The sequence below is a fragment of the Labeo rohita genome, chromosome 4, assembly GCF_022985175.1.
Source record: "Labeo rohita strain BAU-BD-2019 chromosome 4, IGBB_LRoh.1.0, whole genome shotgun sequence".
Classification (NCBI taxonomy): Eukaryota; Metazoa; Chordata; class Actinopteri; order Cypriniformes; family Cyprinidae; genus Labeo; species Labeo rohita.
The window spans coordinates 34,345,131-34,365,076 of record NC_066872.1 but is presented as its reverse complement, the minus strand read 5'-3'; the positions used below and the strand labels follow the sequence as shown (position 1 = coordinate 34,365,076).

General features: G+C 32.9%; 2 protein-coding genes across 12 annotated transcripts in view; both read right to left on the bottom strand.

Annotated features, from left to right (window-relative positions):
• Positions 1 to 206: 206 nt before the first annotated feature.
• Positions 207 to 8,962, bottom strand: si:dkey-261e22.4 (overexpressed in colon carcinoma 1 protein homolog). Of its 4 annotated transcripts, none has more exons than XM_051107010.1 (6): positions 8,716 to 8,962; positions 7,431 to 7,455; positions 4,923 to 5,083; positions 4,246 to 4,331; positions 3,399 to 3,433; positions 207 to 1,998 (listed from the first exon to the last, which is right to left on the bottom strand). In XM_051107010.1, exons 1-4 carry the CDS (start codon positions 8,753 to 8,755, stop codon positions 4,294 to 4,296), a joined length of 264 nt encoding a protein of 87 aa, XP_050962967.1. In that variant the 5' UTR covers positions 8,756 to 8,962; the 3' UTR covers positions 207 to 1,998; positions 3,399 to 3,433; positions 4,246 to 4,293. The 4 variants fall into 4 exon arrangements, with proteins under 4 accessions (XP_050962967.1, XP_050962970.1, XP_050962968.1 ...); XM_051107013.1 differs by having other exon boundaries at positions 4,923 to 5,038; XM_051107011.1 differs by lacking the exon at positions 4,246 to 4,331.
• Positions 8,963 to 17,077: 8,115 nt separating this feature from the next.
• The window catches only part of plxnb2a.1 (plexin b2a, tandem duplicate 1), a 156,015-nt gene continuing 153,146 nt past the window's right edge, over positions 17,078 to 19,946 (bottom strand). For all 8 annotated transcript variants that reach the window (XM_051107177.1, XM_051107176.1, XM_051107175.1 and 5 more), the window contains 2 exons: positions 19,061 to 19,135; positions 17,078 to 18,950 (listed from right to left, as the gene is read on the bottom strand). In XM_051107177.1, coding sequence (XP_050963134.1) covers positions 18,846 to 18,950; positions 19,061 to 19,135 — 180 coding nt within the window. In that variant the 3' untranslated portion in view covers positions 17,078 to 18,845. The remainder of the gene's footprint in view (positions 18,951 to 19,060; positions 19,136 to 19,946) is intronic.

Below are 19,946 nucleotides of genomic sequence, written 5' to 3'. Positions count from 1 at the left end.
TTTAATACACTTTTAAAATGTCATTTATTTTTGTGATGCAAAGCTTTTTTTTGGAACCTGTGATACCTTTTTCAGGATTCTTTGATGGATAAAAAGTTAAAAAGAACAGCGTATTTTCTAACAATATAAGTCTTTACTATCATTTTTTTTTAGCGATTTAACACATCCTTGCTGAATAAAAGTATTAATTTCTTTCAAACAAAGGAAAAAAAAAAAAAAAAAGTACTGACCCCAAACTTTGAACGGTAGCATATATTGGCACAAAAGATTTCTATTTTAAATAAATGCAGTTCTTTTTAACATTTTATTCATCAAATAATCCTAAAAAAATATCACAGGTTCCAAAAAAATATTAAGCAGCACAACTGTTTTCAACAATGGTAATAAATCAGCATATCAGAATGATTTCTGAAAGATCATATGACACTGAAGTCAGAGTAATGATGCTGAAAATTCAGCTTTGCATCACATATATAAATTTAGTTTAAAAGTATATTAAAATAGAAACCACTATTTTAAATTGCAATAATATTTCTGTATTTTTAATCAAATAAATCAGCCTTGATGAGCAGAAAAGACCTTTAAAAAACATTAAAAATCATACTTTTGAAAGGCAGTATAATGGCTGCTGAAAATTCAGCGTTCTGCCTTCACAACAATACATTACATTTTAAAATATATTACAGTAGAGTTCTTTTAAATTGTATTAATATTTATTACTGTTTTACTGTATTTTTGATCAACCTTGGTGAGCATAAGAGACTTATTTCTTTAAAAAAAATCGTATCAATCCCAAACGTAAATTTAAAATATATAATAATATTCTTTCTAACCCTTCCAGTAATTTTATAGTCTTTAAAATGACCACTACATTATTCAAAATTCCTCCTTGTGGAAGTTTTGAAATGACATGACAGCAAATAAATGACAAAATCATTTGTTTCTGGGTCTCTTTAAAAAGTGAGAAAAGTGAGTTCATGGGAGTCATGGGAGTTCAGCTAGAACCCGTGTCACAGTGTCGGCTCACATCCTGCCATCTCTCAGGAATCGGTGTCTCACTCAGCACCTGCTGTGACACAGACTGGCTGAAGCGGTCTCTGTCTTTCTATCACTCTCTGTCTTTCTCTCCTCATCTCTGTTCCCCAGCGTCCCCGGAGTGTGTGTTCCAGCTGACCTGATGCTGAAAAGTGCGAGCGCTGGCCTACTTACACAGTCCTTGGAGTTCTCTTAGGTCAGCCGCTGCTAGCACAGATACACTCGTTTTGAAACTCTTTCTTCAGAGGCTCTCGCTGGGTCAGTCTAATTGGATTACAGAGTTGGAGGGACCTTAAACCCAATCACAAACACACAACCCTTGATTTCACCTCCGGAAGATAGTACGTCTTGAAGAAACACTAAGACGACTCACCTGACAGACCAGCAAAAAGCTCCTTCAAAGGCACTTCACGTTCCTCTTTAGTTTTCTTTCAAACATGACACTCACTAAATGGATTTTGTTTCTTAAGACCAGACAAGAGTGTCTGAAAGGATGTGGATCATGTTGAAAGAGCGAAGAACTAAAACACAGACTTATGAGTGCATAAATAGAGTCCCATTTCTCCCTTGAAAACCACTTGACCCTTGTGAAACCTCTTCATAAGTGTGACACATACAGAGAAACATTGTGAGGGAAAAGGTCTGAGCTCAGAGATGCATTTGCAGTATCTTCATCGCACTGTGATTGTCATTAACACCTGTTTGTCTTTGTCCTGAGAAGCAAGGAGCTGGTAGCAGTTGCCCTTTAATGCGCTGAGTGTTGCTAACAAACCCAAATTTGTCATTGACCTCTGACCTTGTCAGCAGAAGTAATTCTAATTCAGTTTCCAGAGAGTTCAATTAGATGATTGGCTCTCAGAGGATTCTGGCGTGTCCCAACGAGCCAATCAACGGTGATGAAAATTGCGTCCTGTTGAGATTATTACACAGCACTTTTCAGCCAAGATTCCCTCCAGCAAAGCCCTGCGAGTTAAACAAGAAAGTATGCAGTCAGGGTACACACAAATACTGTACATTGTGTATCTGTCCAAAAAAACTTCACTGTGATTCAGAAGATAGTAAGTGGCCATGAAGAACCTTGAACATCAGTGAAACCTTTGCAATGAAAGAAAGGTAACTGCAACTTTGGCTTTTTTCTCAGAATTGTGAGGTACATATACTTTCAATTCTAAGAAATAAAGTCAGACCTGCAAGATATAAACAGGCAATTCTGAATTTTTTCTCGGATTTGTGAGATATGAACTCACAATTCTATGGAAGCCGGAAAAATTCGGAATTGTGAGTTATGCATGATATAAACTCACAGTTGCAAGTTGCAAAGTCAGAATAGCTGGATGTAAGACAGTATTGGGAGATAAAAACAATTTAGACTTTTTTTTCCTCAAAATTGTGTTTGCATCTCACAATTTTGACTTTTTTTCTCACAATTCTGAGTTTACATCGTGCAATTATGTTATAAACTAGCAATTGTGAGTTATAAAGTCAGAATTGCGAGATACAAACTCACAAATGAAAGTTATAAAGTCAGAATAGCTAGATATAAACTTGCAATTGCAATTGCGAATTTATTATTCAGAGTTTATATCTCACAATTTTGACTTAATAACTTGCAGTTGGCATGTTATAAAGTCAGAAATGCAAGTTCACGTCACAATTTTTGTTTTTTTTATTATATATATCGCAAGTTATTGCGAGTTTATATCGCACAGTACTGACTTTATAACTTGCAACTGAGAGTTTATATCACAATTCAGACAAAAAAAAGTCTGAATTGGAAGATGTAAACTGGCAATTGTAAGAAAAAAAAGTCAGAATTGTGAGAAAAAAAAACTTTTTACATTTTTAAAAAAAAAAAATTAATTGGCAGATATGCGCTTCCATAGTTTTTATAACGATGCGATAAAAAAAATACATAAATAAAATAAATAAATAAATAACCAAAGAATCTTTTGGTAATCAGTTCTTAAAGAACCTTTTTTTTTTTTGGTGTGAAAATTAATAATCTACTTTTTGTGCAATGGAAGGTTCCATGGAACCATTGATGCCAATAAACAACCTTTATTTTTAGAAGTGATAGTGGGAAAAGGTTCATTAGAGTATTAAAATGTTTATACTAACAAAAAAATATATATATTTTGAGAAGTTGCACACATTACTATGAAACCCTTTTTTTTTTTTTTTTTTAGTCAACACTTTAAGGGCACTTCCGACACAAATCTGTTCCATATGGATGTCAAAGACCTTGTTATAACACAAATTAAACACTCAAATGTGTATTTTGAATTTTAAGCCTCAATGCTAGAATTATTTCATTTAAGAAGTGATATAATTTGAAGTGTGTAAGAAAGCAAAGACGGGCTTACCTTTATCTGTGCCTTCAGCTCTGAATATCATTATTCTGTTGATGGAAATATGCATTAGTTGATACACATACATACATAAATACAGGCATGTGCATCAGTGTTATTTTAGTATAATTTATGTAAGGGATAATCAACAGCTTTCCGTGCATTACAGGATTTTAAATGCACGACATGGGGGCAAAGAACCACCCGACATGAAACGCAGGGCATTTAAAAGTGCATATAAAATCCTTTAATGCACAGCAGGCCATTAATTATCCTGCGCATTCCATGGTCCTTTGCCAAGTTATAGACAAGTTAAAACTAGTATTGCTCTTTGCAGCTCAATATTTGACCGATGGGTAAAAATGTTGGTTACTTTCGTCAGTTACGGCAAGTTAGCTCTAGCATCCTGCCTACTTTAAATCGGGCACAGAGATGAAATAGTGTGGTAAGATCACATTTATTTAAATGAATTACAGCATTTATTTCAATTAATTATTGAGAGAGAGTTCTGTGTGATTTACCACCTTGTTGCTGAGCAATATAATGTAGCAATCTAGTATCTAGACTATTTTATCAATAAAAATCACTGAGAAGCATTGATAACAAGTTTGTGTGTGTGCACAGTCCAATATGCAATCTTCAAACTTGTATTTTTATTAGTTTTTTATTAGTTGAGGTTTAAGTATTTTTGTTGCACTGCATTCTCACATTTTTCATATTTTTTATATTTTGATATAGCTTTAATTAGTTCTTATTTCAGTTCTACTTGTAGTCATTTTAGTCTTTTCATTTAATATTTATATTTCACTTCAGCTTTGTTTTAATTACTGAAAATGATTTTAACAGATTGATTTTTAGTTACCAGTAACAACACTGATGTGTTCTCCTCTCACACAAACGTTCAGCTTTGTTAGCACTCTTTTTGGCACTCAGCACTTTCCGCTTTCCCTGCGGAGAGATGTTTCTCCAATTAACACATCCCAGCACCTCCAGGAACAACTCACCCAACACACACACACACACACACACACACACACACATAAAGTGTCCTAACTCACACCACAGTCCTAAATATAATTCATTGCTTTAATTTAAGAATTTTTAGAATTCTCCATGTCTCTGTTAAGTCTTGACACGAGACCAGAGAGAATTGAGAAAATTGGTTTCCATTGTGTGAATAATGAGTTTCAGGAAGAGGAGGCCGAAGTCAAAGATGCTAAAGAATCTTCATTCTGACTGCATTCACACTTACACTTCCTCCAGCTTACTTTTTCCTTTAAATATGTATGTCTCATTGGATTAACAAGGTAAGGAGAGAAAAAAAAAAGGTACAAAAGTCATATGTTGGTCTATTTTTGACTTAGAACATCATGTTACTTGTGGCACTGTTCTCATTTCAGATGGCATTAAATTAACACATAAACTAAAAAAGTACATCCTGACATTTAAACACCTTGAACTTGAGCTGCCTTGCAAGATGTGCAAATGCATTTTTAAGATAACCGTGTAAGTGCATGTAAAGCTGGATTTGTCTCTCACCTTTGTGTGTTGAAGGTGTTTGTCCGGTTGCCACGTTGCTGAGGTCTGCAGGTAAGCCCACATACACTCCACCATAGTTCCTCCTCTTCTCATCATCCACAGATGAATCGTCCTGCCTGTGGGCCCAGAACCAGAACAGAACCAAGAGATGATCCGACGGGCTGATGTAAGAGGCAAAAAGCACTTTTTATTATCCATATGACTGTGAAAGACTGAGCAACAAACCTTCAAGATATGAATGATTGCATGACTGAACAAATTTTGAGTATCATATCTGGCAAATTGTGCGATCCATTAAATCTTGAGGGTTCATGCATCAAATTTGAATTTTTGAAGAGATTATCCTACAGAGAACCTTCATTGAAGCTGAGGATTTGATTAGCATTTGTTCACTTTGTTCTTGAAAGAAACTTGTGAACATGTATGATGTATCAGTGATGGTGTGTTATTGTGGTAAGCATGTGTGTGTGTGATTTAGTGTCAGTCAAGGCCCTGATATGTGCGTGCGAGACACTCTCCTGCTGTGTGGGTGCTTGTTGTTCGGATGTGAGAGAATAATTCCAGGAACTGTTTGGAAAATGACAGGCAGTGTTCAAAACCACACTATGTTTTTTCTCAGAAAGGAAACTGATTGACAAACACTTCTAAAAACTGAAGGACACTGCCAGGATTACTAGTATCTTCCCTCCTGTTTATCTTATTCTCTCTGTGAAGTCAAAGACTTCGAAAAGATTGCAGGAAAGAAAAAAGAATCAAACACTGTGTGTATACATAATGTAATGTGTGTATTACGTAATCAGATTCCAAAAACTGAGTACTCGTAATTGACTCTTTGCAAAAACACGTCCTCCTTAGTTACTTCTATGTCTGACAAACAATGCCGCTCTCACACTACACATCTTGTTTTCACGCAGTGAAAAATACATCGCAGAACAAAAAGGAAACTGATAACATGCCGACAGACAAGACAGAGCAGGTTAATTTTGTTATGAAACAAGGTCTCAGTGTTGTCATTTTTTTTAAAGAAATTAAAGCAATAAATATAATTAATGTGTCACAGATCGCTGTATTGCCTTATTAGATTGATCGGCACGTGAACCAATCGTCTTTTCTTATTTACTTCAAGCACAAAATAAACATGAATGAACATCAAAATGCATTTTATTTCATCCATTCACAATTTTTCAATTTTCAGTCCTCAGAGTTAATCTACTCTACTGTCTGATTTGTCAGAAAAATGGTGGAAATCAAACTTTGATGCTTGTTTTCTCATAATAAGTTTTTGTTTCCCTCACAGACATGGTCACATTTATTGATTCTCCCCAATTCTGCTTTCTTTTCTTTTAATGTTACCTTTCCAAAAAAACCTACAGTGTCATACCTGATCTCATGACAAAAATGTACCTGTGGGAACTTTTTCGTAAGGTGCGAAATATGTACCAATAAATACATATCACCGCAGTTTCCAACAGAAATTAAAATTAGAGGCGGTAAAATAGCGAGCAAAATAGCGTATTTGTACACAGTTATGATTACAGCTCCATATGTTTCGCTTTCCGGACGTAACAAGCTTGCTCGGTATTTCAGCTGGCACGGAATTGGACAAATCCTGTGAAAAAAAAAAGACTCACGATGGAAAATGAGAGATCGAAAAACAAGCTAAAATGGCATGCTTGTCACAGAGCTTAAAGTTATAGCACCACTCAATGAACATTTCAAGACAGAACTGCATTTACATGTACAAAACCAACATCACATAAAACGTACCATATGTACGTTCATCTGTTCATCATAGCGCCACTCAGTGGACATTTCACACTGAATATGTCACGAAACGTACATGGCGGTACGTATTTCACAACTTGAGTAAAAGTTCCCACAAGTATGTTTTCGTCATGAGACACATTTTTGCTTTAATTATATTTATAATATAGAAGAGCCATTTACATGTTATATAAATCTGTAATGTACTACAATTTGTTAGCTATTTTATTTATTACTATTATTTGTGACCCTGGATCACAAAACCAGTCTTAAGTAGCACTGGTAGAATTGTAGCAATAGCCAAAAATATACTGTATGGGTCAAAATGATCTATTTTTTTTTTTTATGCCAAAAAACATTAGGATATTAAGCGAAGATCATGTTCCATGAAAATATTTTGTAAATTTCCTACCGCAAATTTATCAAAGCGTAATTGATGATTAGTAATATGCATTGCTAAGAACTTCCTTTGTACAACTTCAAAGATGACTTTCTCAATATTTTGATTTTTGGCACCCTCAGATTCCAGATTTTCAAATAGTTGTATTCCGACCAAATATCGTCCTATCCTAACAAACCACACACCAGTGAAAAGCTTATTGCAGATCATGTATAAATCTCAATTTCAAAAAAACTGACTTTAAAAAAATATACCCTTATGCCTGGTTTTGTGGTCCAGGGTCACGTGTATTTATGTAAACTACTGTTGCCACAATATATTTTTGCTGTTCTGGCAATACTCACACATCTTTGGCTGACTCAGACGGACCTGTAGAAATAAACAAACACACAGATTAGTCATGTCACGTGTTCCTTGATCATTATACATACAGTATACACACTGAGTAAAAGAACATATTTATTGCACTCTTGAATCTGATTCATCTGCTCAACCTACATAAAAACACATTCCCACTATGTGCATTTGGTTTCAAAGAAACCTGACTGACTAAAAACAAGTGTATGTAATTAATATGTTATAACAATGTAATAAAGATATAAGAAAAGTGTTGTCGGGCAGAATTGTCATTCGCTGGTATGGCAAGAGCTCCGTCCAATGTCTGGTCAATCAAAACTATGAGTCATCAAGCGAACACTGATATGTGTGAGCGTGCACAGTACAGTTCTTAAAGTTAACTGACAGGTGGTTATATGTCTGTTAATAGCATATATAAATGGTAGGCAGGGAAAAATATGCATATTGGCTGACCCTCCATATAACATCATTATATTACAATCAATCATTACAGTTTTAACATTCTGTTAAAACATACTCAAATTTTGTACCAATTTGGATAAACAACATATCAAAGTACAGTCTGGCTAAAAATCCATGAATTCCTGCAGACACAAGTCTGATTTACAATGCAAATAACATCTTTTCATCGCCCTGCAATGTTCAAAACGCTGTTGAAAATGACAGTGTGTTTGATGACTCCTCATAAAGCGGTTCATATCGATTCATGCCCGTTTCTGCCACGGCTCATGTTTATTTGTGTGTGCGTACCCATGTGAGATGACTCATACTGAAGCGCTGTTCAGATTGCTGTCTAACTCTGCTGATTTTTGAAGAATGACTGAGGACAGAACGTTCACCACACACACACACACACTCGTCCACGTCCAGCAGAGAGAGACACGTCAGTCTCGTAAGCGGTTCACGGACCATGCAATCCCTTCGCAGCGGTGTAAACAAAGACCATTCATGAATATCATTTAGTCTCAATGGACCTCCAAGCACAAAACACTCAACTGCACTGCATCTTCTAACTGTTAAACAACTGTTAGGATGTATTTGATCTAGTTTAATCTATAAGGACTTGAATGAATTTAGATGTGTGAATGATTCAGTCAGACTTCCCATTCACAGCATGAGAGCTTCTAGCGTGCAGCCAATGGTTAGTGGAGGAGAGAAAGATGACTGGACGGCTAAACTCACATGAGCAGACATAAGCTTGTTTATAGAGCCCACACACACCAACAAACACTCGCACACACAGACGTGAAGGTAGAAATGATGCACACTTACCTGCAGCTGTGCTGGCAGAGGTGGAATTCCCACAGCCCATGCTTTAAACTTTGCTGAAGTCAATCAAAGAGATGGAGAGAGGAGAGATAGACCGTGCTGAGGGCAATGAAAAGGGAAGAGGAGACGGAGATTACTGGCATTAGAAGGGAGAGGGATGAATGGAGGGATGAGGAGAGAGTGAGGATGAGGGAAGTGCGGTCTGATGGCTGAGTCTGAATGTGGCTCAGCTGCTATACTTCCTGCACTTCCCTTGAGTCTCTCAGAGAGAGAGAGAGAGAGAGAAAGAGAGAGAGAGAGATAAAGGGGAGGAGGGAAATGTAGGTGGTAAGAAATATTCCTCCACCCTGGCAAGGTTGCCCAGGTAACAGAGATTGTGTGTATGTTGGGAAGAGGGCTGATAACACCGCTGGAAAGGCAAAGCTAACTACAAGAATAAAAAATGCAATGTGTGCAATTTCACATTCTTTTTAGATCAGTGGTTCTTATACAGGTGCCAAAGCAAACTAGCAAAAAATTAATAATAATTTAAATTTTAATAATTAACATTTTTTTCCAATCTGGCAGTCAAACTATTAAAAAGAAACAAAAAATGAAATAAATAAATAAATAAATAAATATGAATATATATATATATATATATATATATATTAATAACGTAATATATTGTAATAATTACCATTTTATTTTAATAATTTTAAGACACTTTCAGCACTTTTTTGCATATAATTAATAATAAAGATATTAACATATATTAATATTTATAATATTGGCATATTATTATTATTATTATTATTATTATTATTATTACATATATAAATGATAAAACCAACATATAATGCAAAACGTAACCTGATGTGTTTTGTATGCTTTGCAACTCACACATTATTACTATGAACGTATGATATATTAATATGTAATAATAACATCAACAACAACAACCATTTAATTTTATTAATCTTAAGACATTTTAACATATATGGTATATTAATGTTTAATTAATATAATAACAATAATACAAATTTTGTAGCACGCAATATTTATTATTATTATTATTATTATCATCATTATTATTATAACAATAAAATTATAAAACCAACATATAGTGCAAAATATAAACTGCTTCTGTACGCTTTGCAACTCATACATTATTACTATGAACAAATTATATATTAATATGTAATGATAACAACAACCATCTAATTTTAATCATCTTAAGACATTTTCAGAAAATTATTTGCATATAATTAATAATAAATATTTGAACATAAATAGTATATTAACATTTAATGAATATAATAACAACGAGACTAATTTTGCAGCACTAAATATGCTGCATTTGGCATATTATCATAATTATTATTATTATTATTATTAAACAATTACAATGATAAACCAACATATAGTGCAAAATGTAAACTGATATGTTTTTGTATGCATTGCAACTCGCACAGTATTATGAATGTATAATATATAAATGTGTAACAACAACAACAAGCATTTAATTTTAATAATCTTTAAACATTTTAGCACAATTTTTACATATAATAAGAAATTTTAACATATTAGTATAATAATGTTTAATTAATATAATAACAACAACAATACAAATGCAGCACTTAATATTTCGCATCTGGATTATTATTATTATTATTATTATTATTATTATTATTATTATTATTAATTATTAAGCTATTAAAGTCCCAAAACCAACAGTTTAAAATGTACAAGAGGAGACAGAAAAACAAATGACTATATTGTTCTTTCAAGCTACAAAGGTTGAGTACTACTGATGAACAACACAATAATTACAGTGATGTAACGAATGGTAGAACGGCAGATATAGATGGATTGTAGCTTATTAGGAGCAGCATACGCCACAACACACAGTAAATGTCTCAGTATCCATGTTCTCAGCCTTTTCCCAGCTGTTTTAGCAGGCAGGTGAGGACATTGACTAATTATACATGCTGCTCTGGGCTGAAATGGGTCTCTGAATTGTGTACAACACAGAACATAAACAAAAAACAAAAAAATAGGACACTTTACTGATAAAATGGCTGGATGTTCTGACCAGTGAAATAACATATGCCCCATAGAGCATTAAAAAAGACAAAAGAATACAGGATACTGTGCGTTATTCACTCACAATTCTGAGTAGTCATGATATTTAATTATGAAAATTAGGAGATACAAGCTCAGATTTGTGAGGAAAAAGTCAGAATTAAGAGATAATAATTCTGATTTATGAGAAAAAATCTGAATTATGAGATTAACATATAAATTCAGAACTATGAAAACAAAGTCAGAATTATGAGATATTAACATATAAACTCAGATTTGTGAGAACATAGTCTGAATTATGAGATATAAACTCAGATTTGTGATAAAAAGTCAGAATTATGAGATATAAACTCAGATTTGTGAAAAAAAGTCTATATTATGAGATATAAAGTCAGATTTGTGAGGAAAAAAGTCAGAATTATGAGATATAAACTCAGATTTGTGAGAAAAAGTCTATATTATGAGATATAAACTCAGATTTGTGAAAAAAAAGTCTATATTATGAGATATAAACTCAGATTTGTGAGAACAAAGTCAAAATTATGAGATATAAACTCAGATTTGTGAGAAAAAAGTCTGAATTATGAGATATCAAGTCAGATTTGTAAGGAAAAAAGTCAGAATTATGAGATATAAAGTCAGATTTGTGAGAAAAAAGTCAGAATTATGAGATATAAACTCAGATTTGTGAGAAAAAGTCAGAATTATGAGATATAAACTCAGATTTGTGAAAAAAGTCTATATTATGAGATATAAACTCAGATTTGTGAGAAAAAGTCAGAATTATGAGATATAAACTCAGATTTGTGAGAAAAAGTCTATATTATGAGATATAAACTCAGGTTTGTGAAAAAAAAGTCTATATTATGAGATATAAACTCAGATTTGTGAGAAAAAGTCTATATTATGAGATATAAACTCAGATTTGTGAGAAAAAGTCTATATTATGAGATATAAACTCAGATTTGTGAGAAAAAGTCAGAATTATGAGATATAAACTCAGATTTGTGAGAAAAAAGTCAGAATTATGAGATATAAACTCAGATTTGTGAGAAAAAAGTCAGAATTATGAGATATAAACTCAGATTTGTGAGAAAAAAGTCAGAATTATGAGATATAAACTCAGATTTGTGAGAACATAGTCTGAATTATGAGATATAAACTCAGATTTGTGATAAAAAGTCAGAATTATGAGATATAAACTCAGATTTGTGAAAAAAAGTCTATATTATGAGATATAAAGTCAGATTTGTGAGGAAAAAAGTCAGAATTATGAGATATAAACTCAGATTTGTGAGAAAAAGTCTATATTATGAGATATAAACTCAGATTTGTGAAAAAAAAGTCTATATTATGAGATATAAACTCAGATTTGTGAGAACAAAGTCAAAATTATGAGATATAAACTCAGATTTGTGAGAAAAAAGTCTGAATTATGAGATATTAAGTCAGATTTGTAAGGAAAAAAGTCAGAATTATGAGATATAAAGTCAGATTTGTGAGAAAAAAGTCAGAATTATGAGATATAAACTCAGATTTGTGAGAAAAAGTCAGAATTATGAGATATAAACTCAGGTTTGTGAAAAAAAAGTCTATATTATGAGATATAAACTCAGATTTGTGAGAAAAAGTCTATATTATGAGATATAAACTCAGATTTGTGAGAAAAAGTCTATATTATGAGATATAAACTCAGATTTGTGAGAAAAAGTCAGAATTATGAGATATAAACTCAGATTTGTGAGAAAAAAGTCAGAATTATGAGATATAAACTCAGATTTGTGAGAAAAAGTCAGAATTATGAGATATAAACTCAGATTTGTGAAAAAAGTCTATATTATGAGATATAAACTCAGATTTGTGAGAAAAAGTCAGAATTATGAGATATAAACTCAGATTTGTGAGAAAAAGTCTATATTATGAGATATAAACTCAGGTTTGTGAAAAAAAGTCTATATTATGAGATATAAACTCAGATTTGTGAGAAAAAGTCTATATTATGAGATATAAACTCAGGTTTGTGAAAAAAAGTCTATATTATGAGATATAAACTCTGATTTGTGAGAAAAAGTCAGAATTATGAGATATAAACTCAGATTTGTGAGAAAAAGTCTGAATTATGAGATATAAACTCAGATTTGTGAGAAGAAAGTCAGAATTATGAGATATAAACTCAGGTTTGTGAAAAAAAGTCTATATTATGAGATATAAACTTAGATTTGTGAGAAAAAGTCAGAATTATGAGATATAAACTCAGATTTGTGAGAAAAAGTCTGAATTATGAGATATAAACTCAGATTTGTGAGAAAAAGTCTATATTATGAGATATAAACTCAGATTTGTGAGAAAAAAGTCAGAATTATGAGATATAAACTCAGATTTGTGAGACCAAAGTTAGAATTATGAGATATAAACTCTGAACTGTAAGAGAAAAATTATAATTATACGATATAAACTCAGAACTGAGACAAAAATCAACATTATGAGAAATAAGCTCAGATTTGTGAGAAAAAAGTCAGAAATATGAAATATATAAACTCAGAACTGTGAGGAAAAAAAGTCAAAATTTTGAGATATAAACTCAAAACTGTAAGAAAAAAGCCTGAATTACGAGATAAGCTATAAACTCACTACAAATTAAAGATTTGCAAAATATAAACTTAGAATTGCAACATAACCGTGCGAGATACAGACAATTATAAGAAAAAAGTCTGATTTTTGAGATAAAAGGTTGTCATTTTTTACTTTTTTGAGGGGTGAAAACCAAACAAAATAAAAAAGCAGAATTGCAAGACGTAAACTCAAAATTCAGAGAACTGTTTTCATGTTGCAATTCTTTTTTCTAAGTTTATATCTTGCAGTTCTGATGTCACATTTCACAGTTCTGTCTGAACTGTGAAAAAAGTTGCAATAATCCCTTTTATTATTATTATTATTGTTGTTGTTGTTGTTGTTCCATCATGGCAGAAATTATTTGACTTAATAATATGTAGATTGTGGACAGCAGCTGCTGTTTAAATCCATCCTGAGACTTGTACACATGTACAGTAATGCATTTATAATAGAAGCCTATGGGGGCAAACACACTGGAGGGTTTAAAAGCAGAAATGTGAAGCTTTTAAACTTGGGAAGCACATGAATTATTCATCAAATATGCAAATGATTAGATCTGTACAGTTCTCTTCAGCCATTTAAGGTGTATAAATTTCATCTTATAACATATTTTCTGATTCCCCCTCTCTCTCTGTATTCAGCCAGTAATGAGTCATACACTTGGCCTTTTCACAACAGTTCCTTCCCTTCACCATGTGCCTCCACTTCACATTCTGATTAAAACTTTCTGAGAACGCTTAATGGTTTAGAGTCAGCAGGTCACTCTAAAACTCCATTTAGACCTTGGACTAGTCAGCGTTATTCTTAGTCACGGAAAGAAAGCCCGTTTTTATTCTGTACATGTAGCTGATAATGATACCGCAGGAACAGAAATAATTGATTTCCCCCTGCTTTTTTAGTCTAGAATGGGTGTAGTGAATGATGTAGGCAGCAGAGGGCAGCATATTAACGTTGTTAACAACCATTTATAGCTCATTTAGGTAAACAAATATGATAGGGGCCTTCTATTCCTGGAAACAAATCATCAACATTCAAATAAACCTTACAGAATGAGGGACAAAAGAGATTCGAGAGGCAGAACCGGAAGAGGAGAGTACCTGAAAATAGCCGGTGTGTGAAGCGAACAAACAGCTCTAGCACACAACATCTAATTTAATGTCCTTTAGCTTGTTGTCCTTCAGTAAACGGCGTCACAGCCTCGTCTTTATGTTGGAGTTAACCGACGAATGTTTGACTCACGCCGGAGACGGGAAGTGATACGTGTCCCAGTTTACCCTGAAAGCTCTCAGGCCTTGAGGCAGGACCATTCAGGAGAAAACAACAATTAATATCTATTATAAAAAATAAGTGAAATAGTTAATAGTGTGGAGGGGGCTAAATAATTTTATTTTAGTACTTAAAATTGAATTTAGTTGCCAAAAAATTATTTTTGTTTTTATAATTAAGTCCTTTTTTAATTAACAAAACTGTTTTTAGTTGCAGTTTTAGTTAAGGATGACACCGCTTTGAACTTACTTGTATACATATTCATGCCGTAATTTATTTTAGGCTGGTGCATTCGTTTCCTGGAAAGCATCCAACACATTAACATTGACAGTAATGGCTTGGACATTATACAGTACAAACCATTTACAGTGACTCCCACCTTCTGCAGTAAGTTAATGTGATGGCATCCTGATCTACATACATCCCAGCTACAATTTTTTTCCTTCAACATTGCTTTCTAGACAGAAGATGCTTTCAAATGCACTTTTTGGACTTTATTTATTGACCTTGTCGCCCCCAAATTTGTTCAAGGTCTCAATTGTTACCATTTGGCCCATCAGTTTGTCTATCGTTGGTTAAAAACAATTCTGCAATTCTGAATTGTGAATTTATTTCTCAGAATTGCGACTATTTTTTTTTTAGAATTGCAACTATTTCTTAGAATTGTGACTTAACGTCTTGCAATTCTGACTTTATTTCTCAGAATTGTGAATTTATTTCTCAGAATTGCAACCATTTCTCAGAATTGCCACTTCATGTCTTGCAATTCTGATTTAATTTCTCAGAATTGCGACTATTTCTTAGAATTGTGACTTCATGTCTGAGAAATAAACGCAATTCTGAGAAATAAAGTAAAAATTGCAACTTTATCAGAATTGTAACTTAATGTCTCACAATTCTGACTTTATTTCTCAGAATTGCGACTTTATTTCTTAGAATTATGATTATTTCTTAGAATTGCGACTTCATGTCTCACAATTCTGATTTAATTTCTCAGAATTGCGAATTTATTTCTCAGAATTACGACTATTTTTCAGAATTGCGACTGTTTCTTAGAATTGTGACTTCATGTCTGAGAAACAGATGCAATTCTGAGAAATAAAGTAAAAATTGCTACTTTATTTCCCAGAATCGCGACGATTTCTCAGAATAGCAACTTAATGTCTCGCAATTTTGACTTTATTTCTCAGAATTATGACTATTTCTTAGAATTGTGACTTCATGTCTGAGAAATAGACGCAATTCTGAGAAATAAAGTAAAAATTGCTACTTTATTTCCCAGAATCGCGACGATTTCTCAGAATTGCAACTTAATGTCTCGCAATTTTGACTTTATTTCTCAGAATTATGACAATTTCTTAGAATTGCGACTTCACGTCTCACAATTCTGATTTAATTTTTCAGAATTGCAACTATTTTTTTTTAAATTGCGACTTTCTCAGAATTACGACTATTTCTTAGAATTACGACTATTTCTCAGAATTACGACTATTTTTCAGAATTGCGACTATTTCTTAGAATTGTGACTTCATGTCTGAGAAACAGACGCAATTCTGAGAAATAAAGTCAAAATTGCTACTTTATTTCTCAGAATCGCGATGATTTCTCAGAATTGCAACTTAATGTCTTGCAATTTTGACTTTATTTCTCAGAATTATGACTATTTCTTAGAATTGCGACTTCACGTCTCACAATTCTGATTTAATTTTTCAGAATTGCGACTATTTTTTTTTAAAATTGCGACTTTCTCAGAATTATGACTATTTCTCAGAATTACGACTTTCAGAATTGCGACTATTTCTTAGAACTGTGACTTCATGTCTGAGAAATAGACGCAATTCTGAGAAATAAAGTAAAAATTGCTACTTTATTTCTCAGAATCGCGACGATTTCTCAGAATTGCAACTTAATGTCTCGCAATTTTGACTTTATTTCTCAGAATTATGACTATTTCTTAGAATTGCGACTTCACGTCTCACAATTCTGATTTAATATTTCAGAATTGCGACTATTTTTTTAGAATTGCGACTATTTCTCAGAATTACGACTATTTCTTAGAATTACGACTATTTCTCAGAATTACGACTATTTCTCAGAATTGTGACTTAATGTCTCAATTCTAACTTTATAACTTGCAATTTGCGAATTTATATCTCAATTCTGAAAAAAAAGTCAGAATTGCAAGTTTGTATCACGCAACTGAATTGCAAGATGTGAACTCACAATTGCGAGAAATTGCAAGTCAGAATTGTGACATAAAAAGTCGCAGTTACCTTTTTAATTTTTCTTCATTTTTTTCCAGTGGCCACAGGGTTCCATAGACTTCAGACTGGGGCTATATTACAAATCATGAAACATCACTTACCAGAACAACACATACATTTAGTAGCAAATGGTTCTCACAAAAACACAGAAACATGTCTAAGGGTCCCTATTGCAATTTTAATGCAGACACAATCACCACACAACTGATCATTATTACTCATATTTGTAAGGCACTACCTGGTAAGGAAAGGCAAACAAGAAGCTTTACAATAAGCCATCGACACGGTCATAGCTAGACAACACAGAAGAACTGGCAGGAAGAGCGAGGGAAAAGGAGAGAAGAATATGAAATCTTGGCAGTTGGGCTATATTTACAGTTCAAAGGCATTTCCTGCTGTGTCCATCATGCTCAGAATGGGCGGTGCCAGCCTCTGATTGGCTGCAGTGCGACTTTGTCACCGCCTACCAAAGGCAACACGAGTCACACCAGTAAAGAAACAACATAGTCCTCCTTAAGCGTGTGAAGTGTTTGGCATGTTTGAGTCAGAACATACAGGTAGGAAAACCGTACCATTTACAGATTACCAAAAAAAAATTCTTACCATCAGCTGCCTTACCTTTATATCTTTTTTTTTTTTTTAATAATTAAATTACACTTTAAACTAGATCATTTGATACATATAAAACAACAGAAGCTTTAGATGGTTGCGGACAGCTGCAAAAAATTTATTTAAACTTTGGTAAGCTCTAAATAAAAAAAATATAACATAAAAAAAAAAAAACTTTTTTTTTTCCCAAAAATAAAAAGTACCAATAAAGTAAAATGATCATGATTTAATTGGCATATGAGTCGCTCTCAGTCCAAACTATTGCTGTTAAGGCAAAATCGTCCAAATTTCATTATCACATTCAAAGGAAATTCTCTACCACACTTGCATGTTAAATATTTCTTAAGAAAGGCAATCGGCAATGCTAACTTCCTTGATTAAATCAAATATTGTTGATTTAAAATACAAAATCATACCATGTCATAAAATAAGGCAAGCCATGTGTCCAAGTGCACATATATAAAAGCAAAGATGGTACAAAACATAGAAACGCAACTGCTGGATCAGACACCAAAGCAAATGGAGATAAAAGCCTCCGTGGCCTTTGTTCTGAGTGTCTGCGTGTCATGGATCAAATGCGCTCTCGCCGAGTTTCCGAGACGTGGAGCGTCGCTCGACAATTATGGCCTCTTCTTTTGCGCTGTGGGTAAATTACAATCTAACATTTCTGTACGCAATCACCGATAAAATACGCTAAAAATACTTGGGAGGGACAAAAAAACCACCGGCTCGGACGTCAGCATCACAAACACCTATACAAACCGATAGCTGTACCACAAACTTAACCGTGAACCCACAGGATGTGACATCATCACCGCACAGGAATGAGTGGCACTTAAAATACACAGGAAAGCAAAACAGCGGGCTTCCACGGAAACAATAATCAATCTCTTTTGTCTAAAGCCTCTCGTAGCCACGAGTGTAAAAATATATTTACATATAATACTATTTTAATTCATCTACACAGGAAGAATATACTGGACATCTGATTATTGGCATAGCAGAACGAAAAATAAATGCTGGGTTTTCATTGTGCAGGTGCTGATCTGAGAAGTACCATAGTGAGTTTTTGCTCTCCTCGACGTCAGAGTGTATCATATTGGTCCCTCTGAGAGCAAAGCTGAAAGCCGTGTGGAGAGGAAGGGTCTGCAATTAGTCTGTGTTCCTCCTCGCTTTATCTTTCACTCGACGGAGCGGAGGCTCCATCAAGCAGAGTCCTCCACAAGGGCTGTTCTTATTTTCGAGCCCATTAAATTGAGCTCTGTCTTGGTTTTAGTGGCACTTCCGTCTCCTTGCTTGAGTCGGGGCTTCTCGACACTAAAGGTCGGTCACTTTATTCTCCAACGCGGCGGCGATCTGCTGCAGTCTGAGGGTTAGCTGTTTGCTCTGGGCGGCAGGGTCGTCCTCCAGCGATGAGATGATCTAGACAAATGTGTACGTTTACTTGTTGATGTCAAGAAAAAAAAAAAAGTGTAGCGATGTGGAAAAGGCTGTCGTTCAACACACATAATCTGATTTGTAATAGCACTTACCCCATCGTAGTACTTGCTGGCATACTGGTAAAGCTGGTGCAGTGCAACCTGGGTATTCAACTTATCTGTGTGAGACTGGAGAAAGATGAAGAGTCAAATTAGCTGTGTATGATAACATGCATGATATGAAAGAAAATACAATAAAAATGCTACTATATATGTATATATATATATATATATATATATATATATATATATATTATATAAATTGCATAATATATAAATTAAACAAAATACAAATTACATAAAACAAAATAAATAAAAAAATAAACATGACAAATTATAAAAGAACAATTACATAAAATATATAAACAAAATGAAATAAAACCTAAATAGAATTTTAAATAGAAATAAATCATATTAAATACAAATGGCATTAAAATAAAAAATAAACATGAAAAAAATTACAATTACATAAATTATAAAAAAAATCAAAAATCAAATAGAAATAAAGGAAAAAAAATACATATATATAAATAAAATACATAAAAATATAATGTATAGAAATACAAAGTGAAGTAGAAGTGACAAAATAATAATATACACAATACACCATAAAATATAAATTACAATAAAAACACATATGATAAAATCAAAATCAGGAAAATAATAGAATAATATTAAAAAAAACTGGAAATGACAAAATAATAAAAGAAAAGAAAATACAAATTACATAAAATAAATAAAAAATAAGCATGACAAAATAATAAAAGTACAATTACATAAAATATTAAGAAACCTTAAAAATCATATAGAAATATGAGAAAATAAATCAAATCAAATAAAAATTATATTGAAATAAAAATAAACATAAAAAGTAACATAATATAATAGAATTTAATATAAAAATTAAAATGAAACAAAAATTACATATAGAATTTTAATA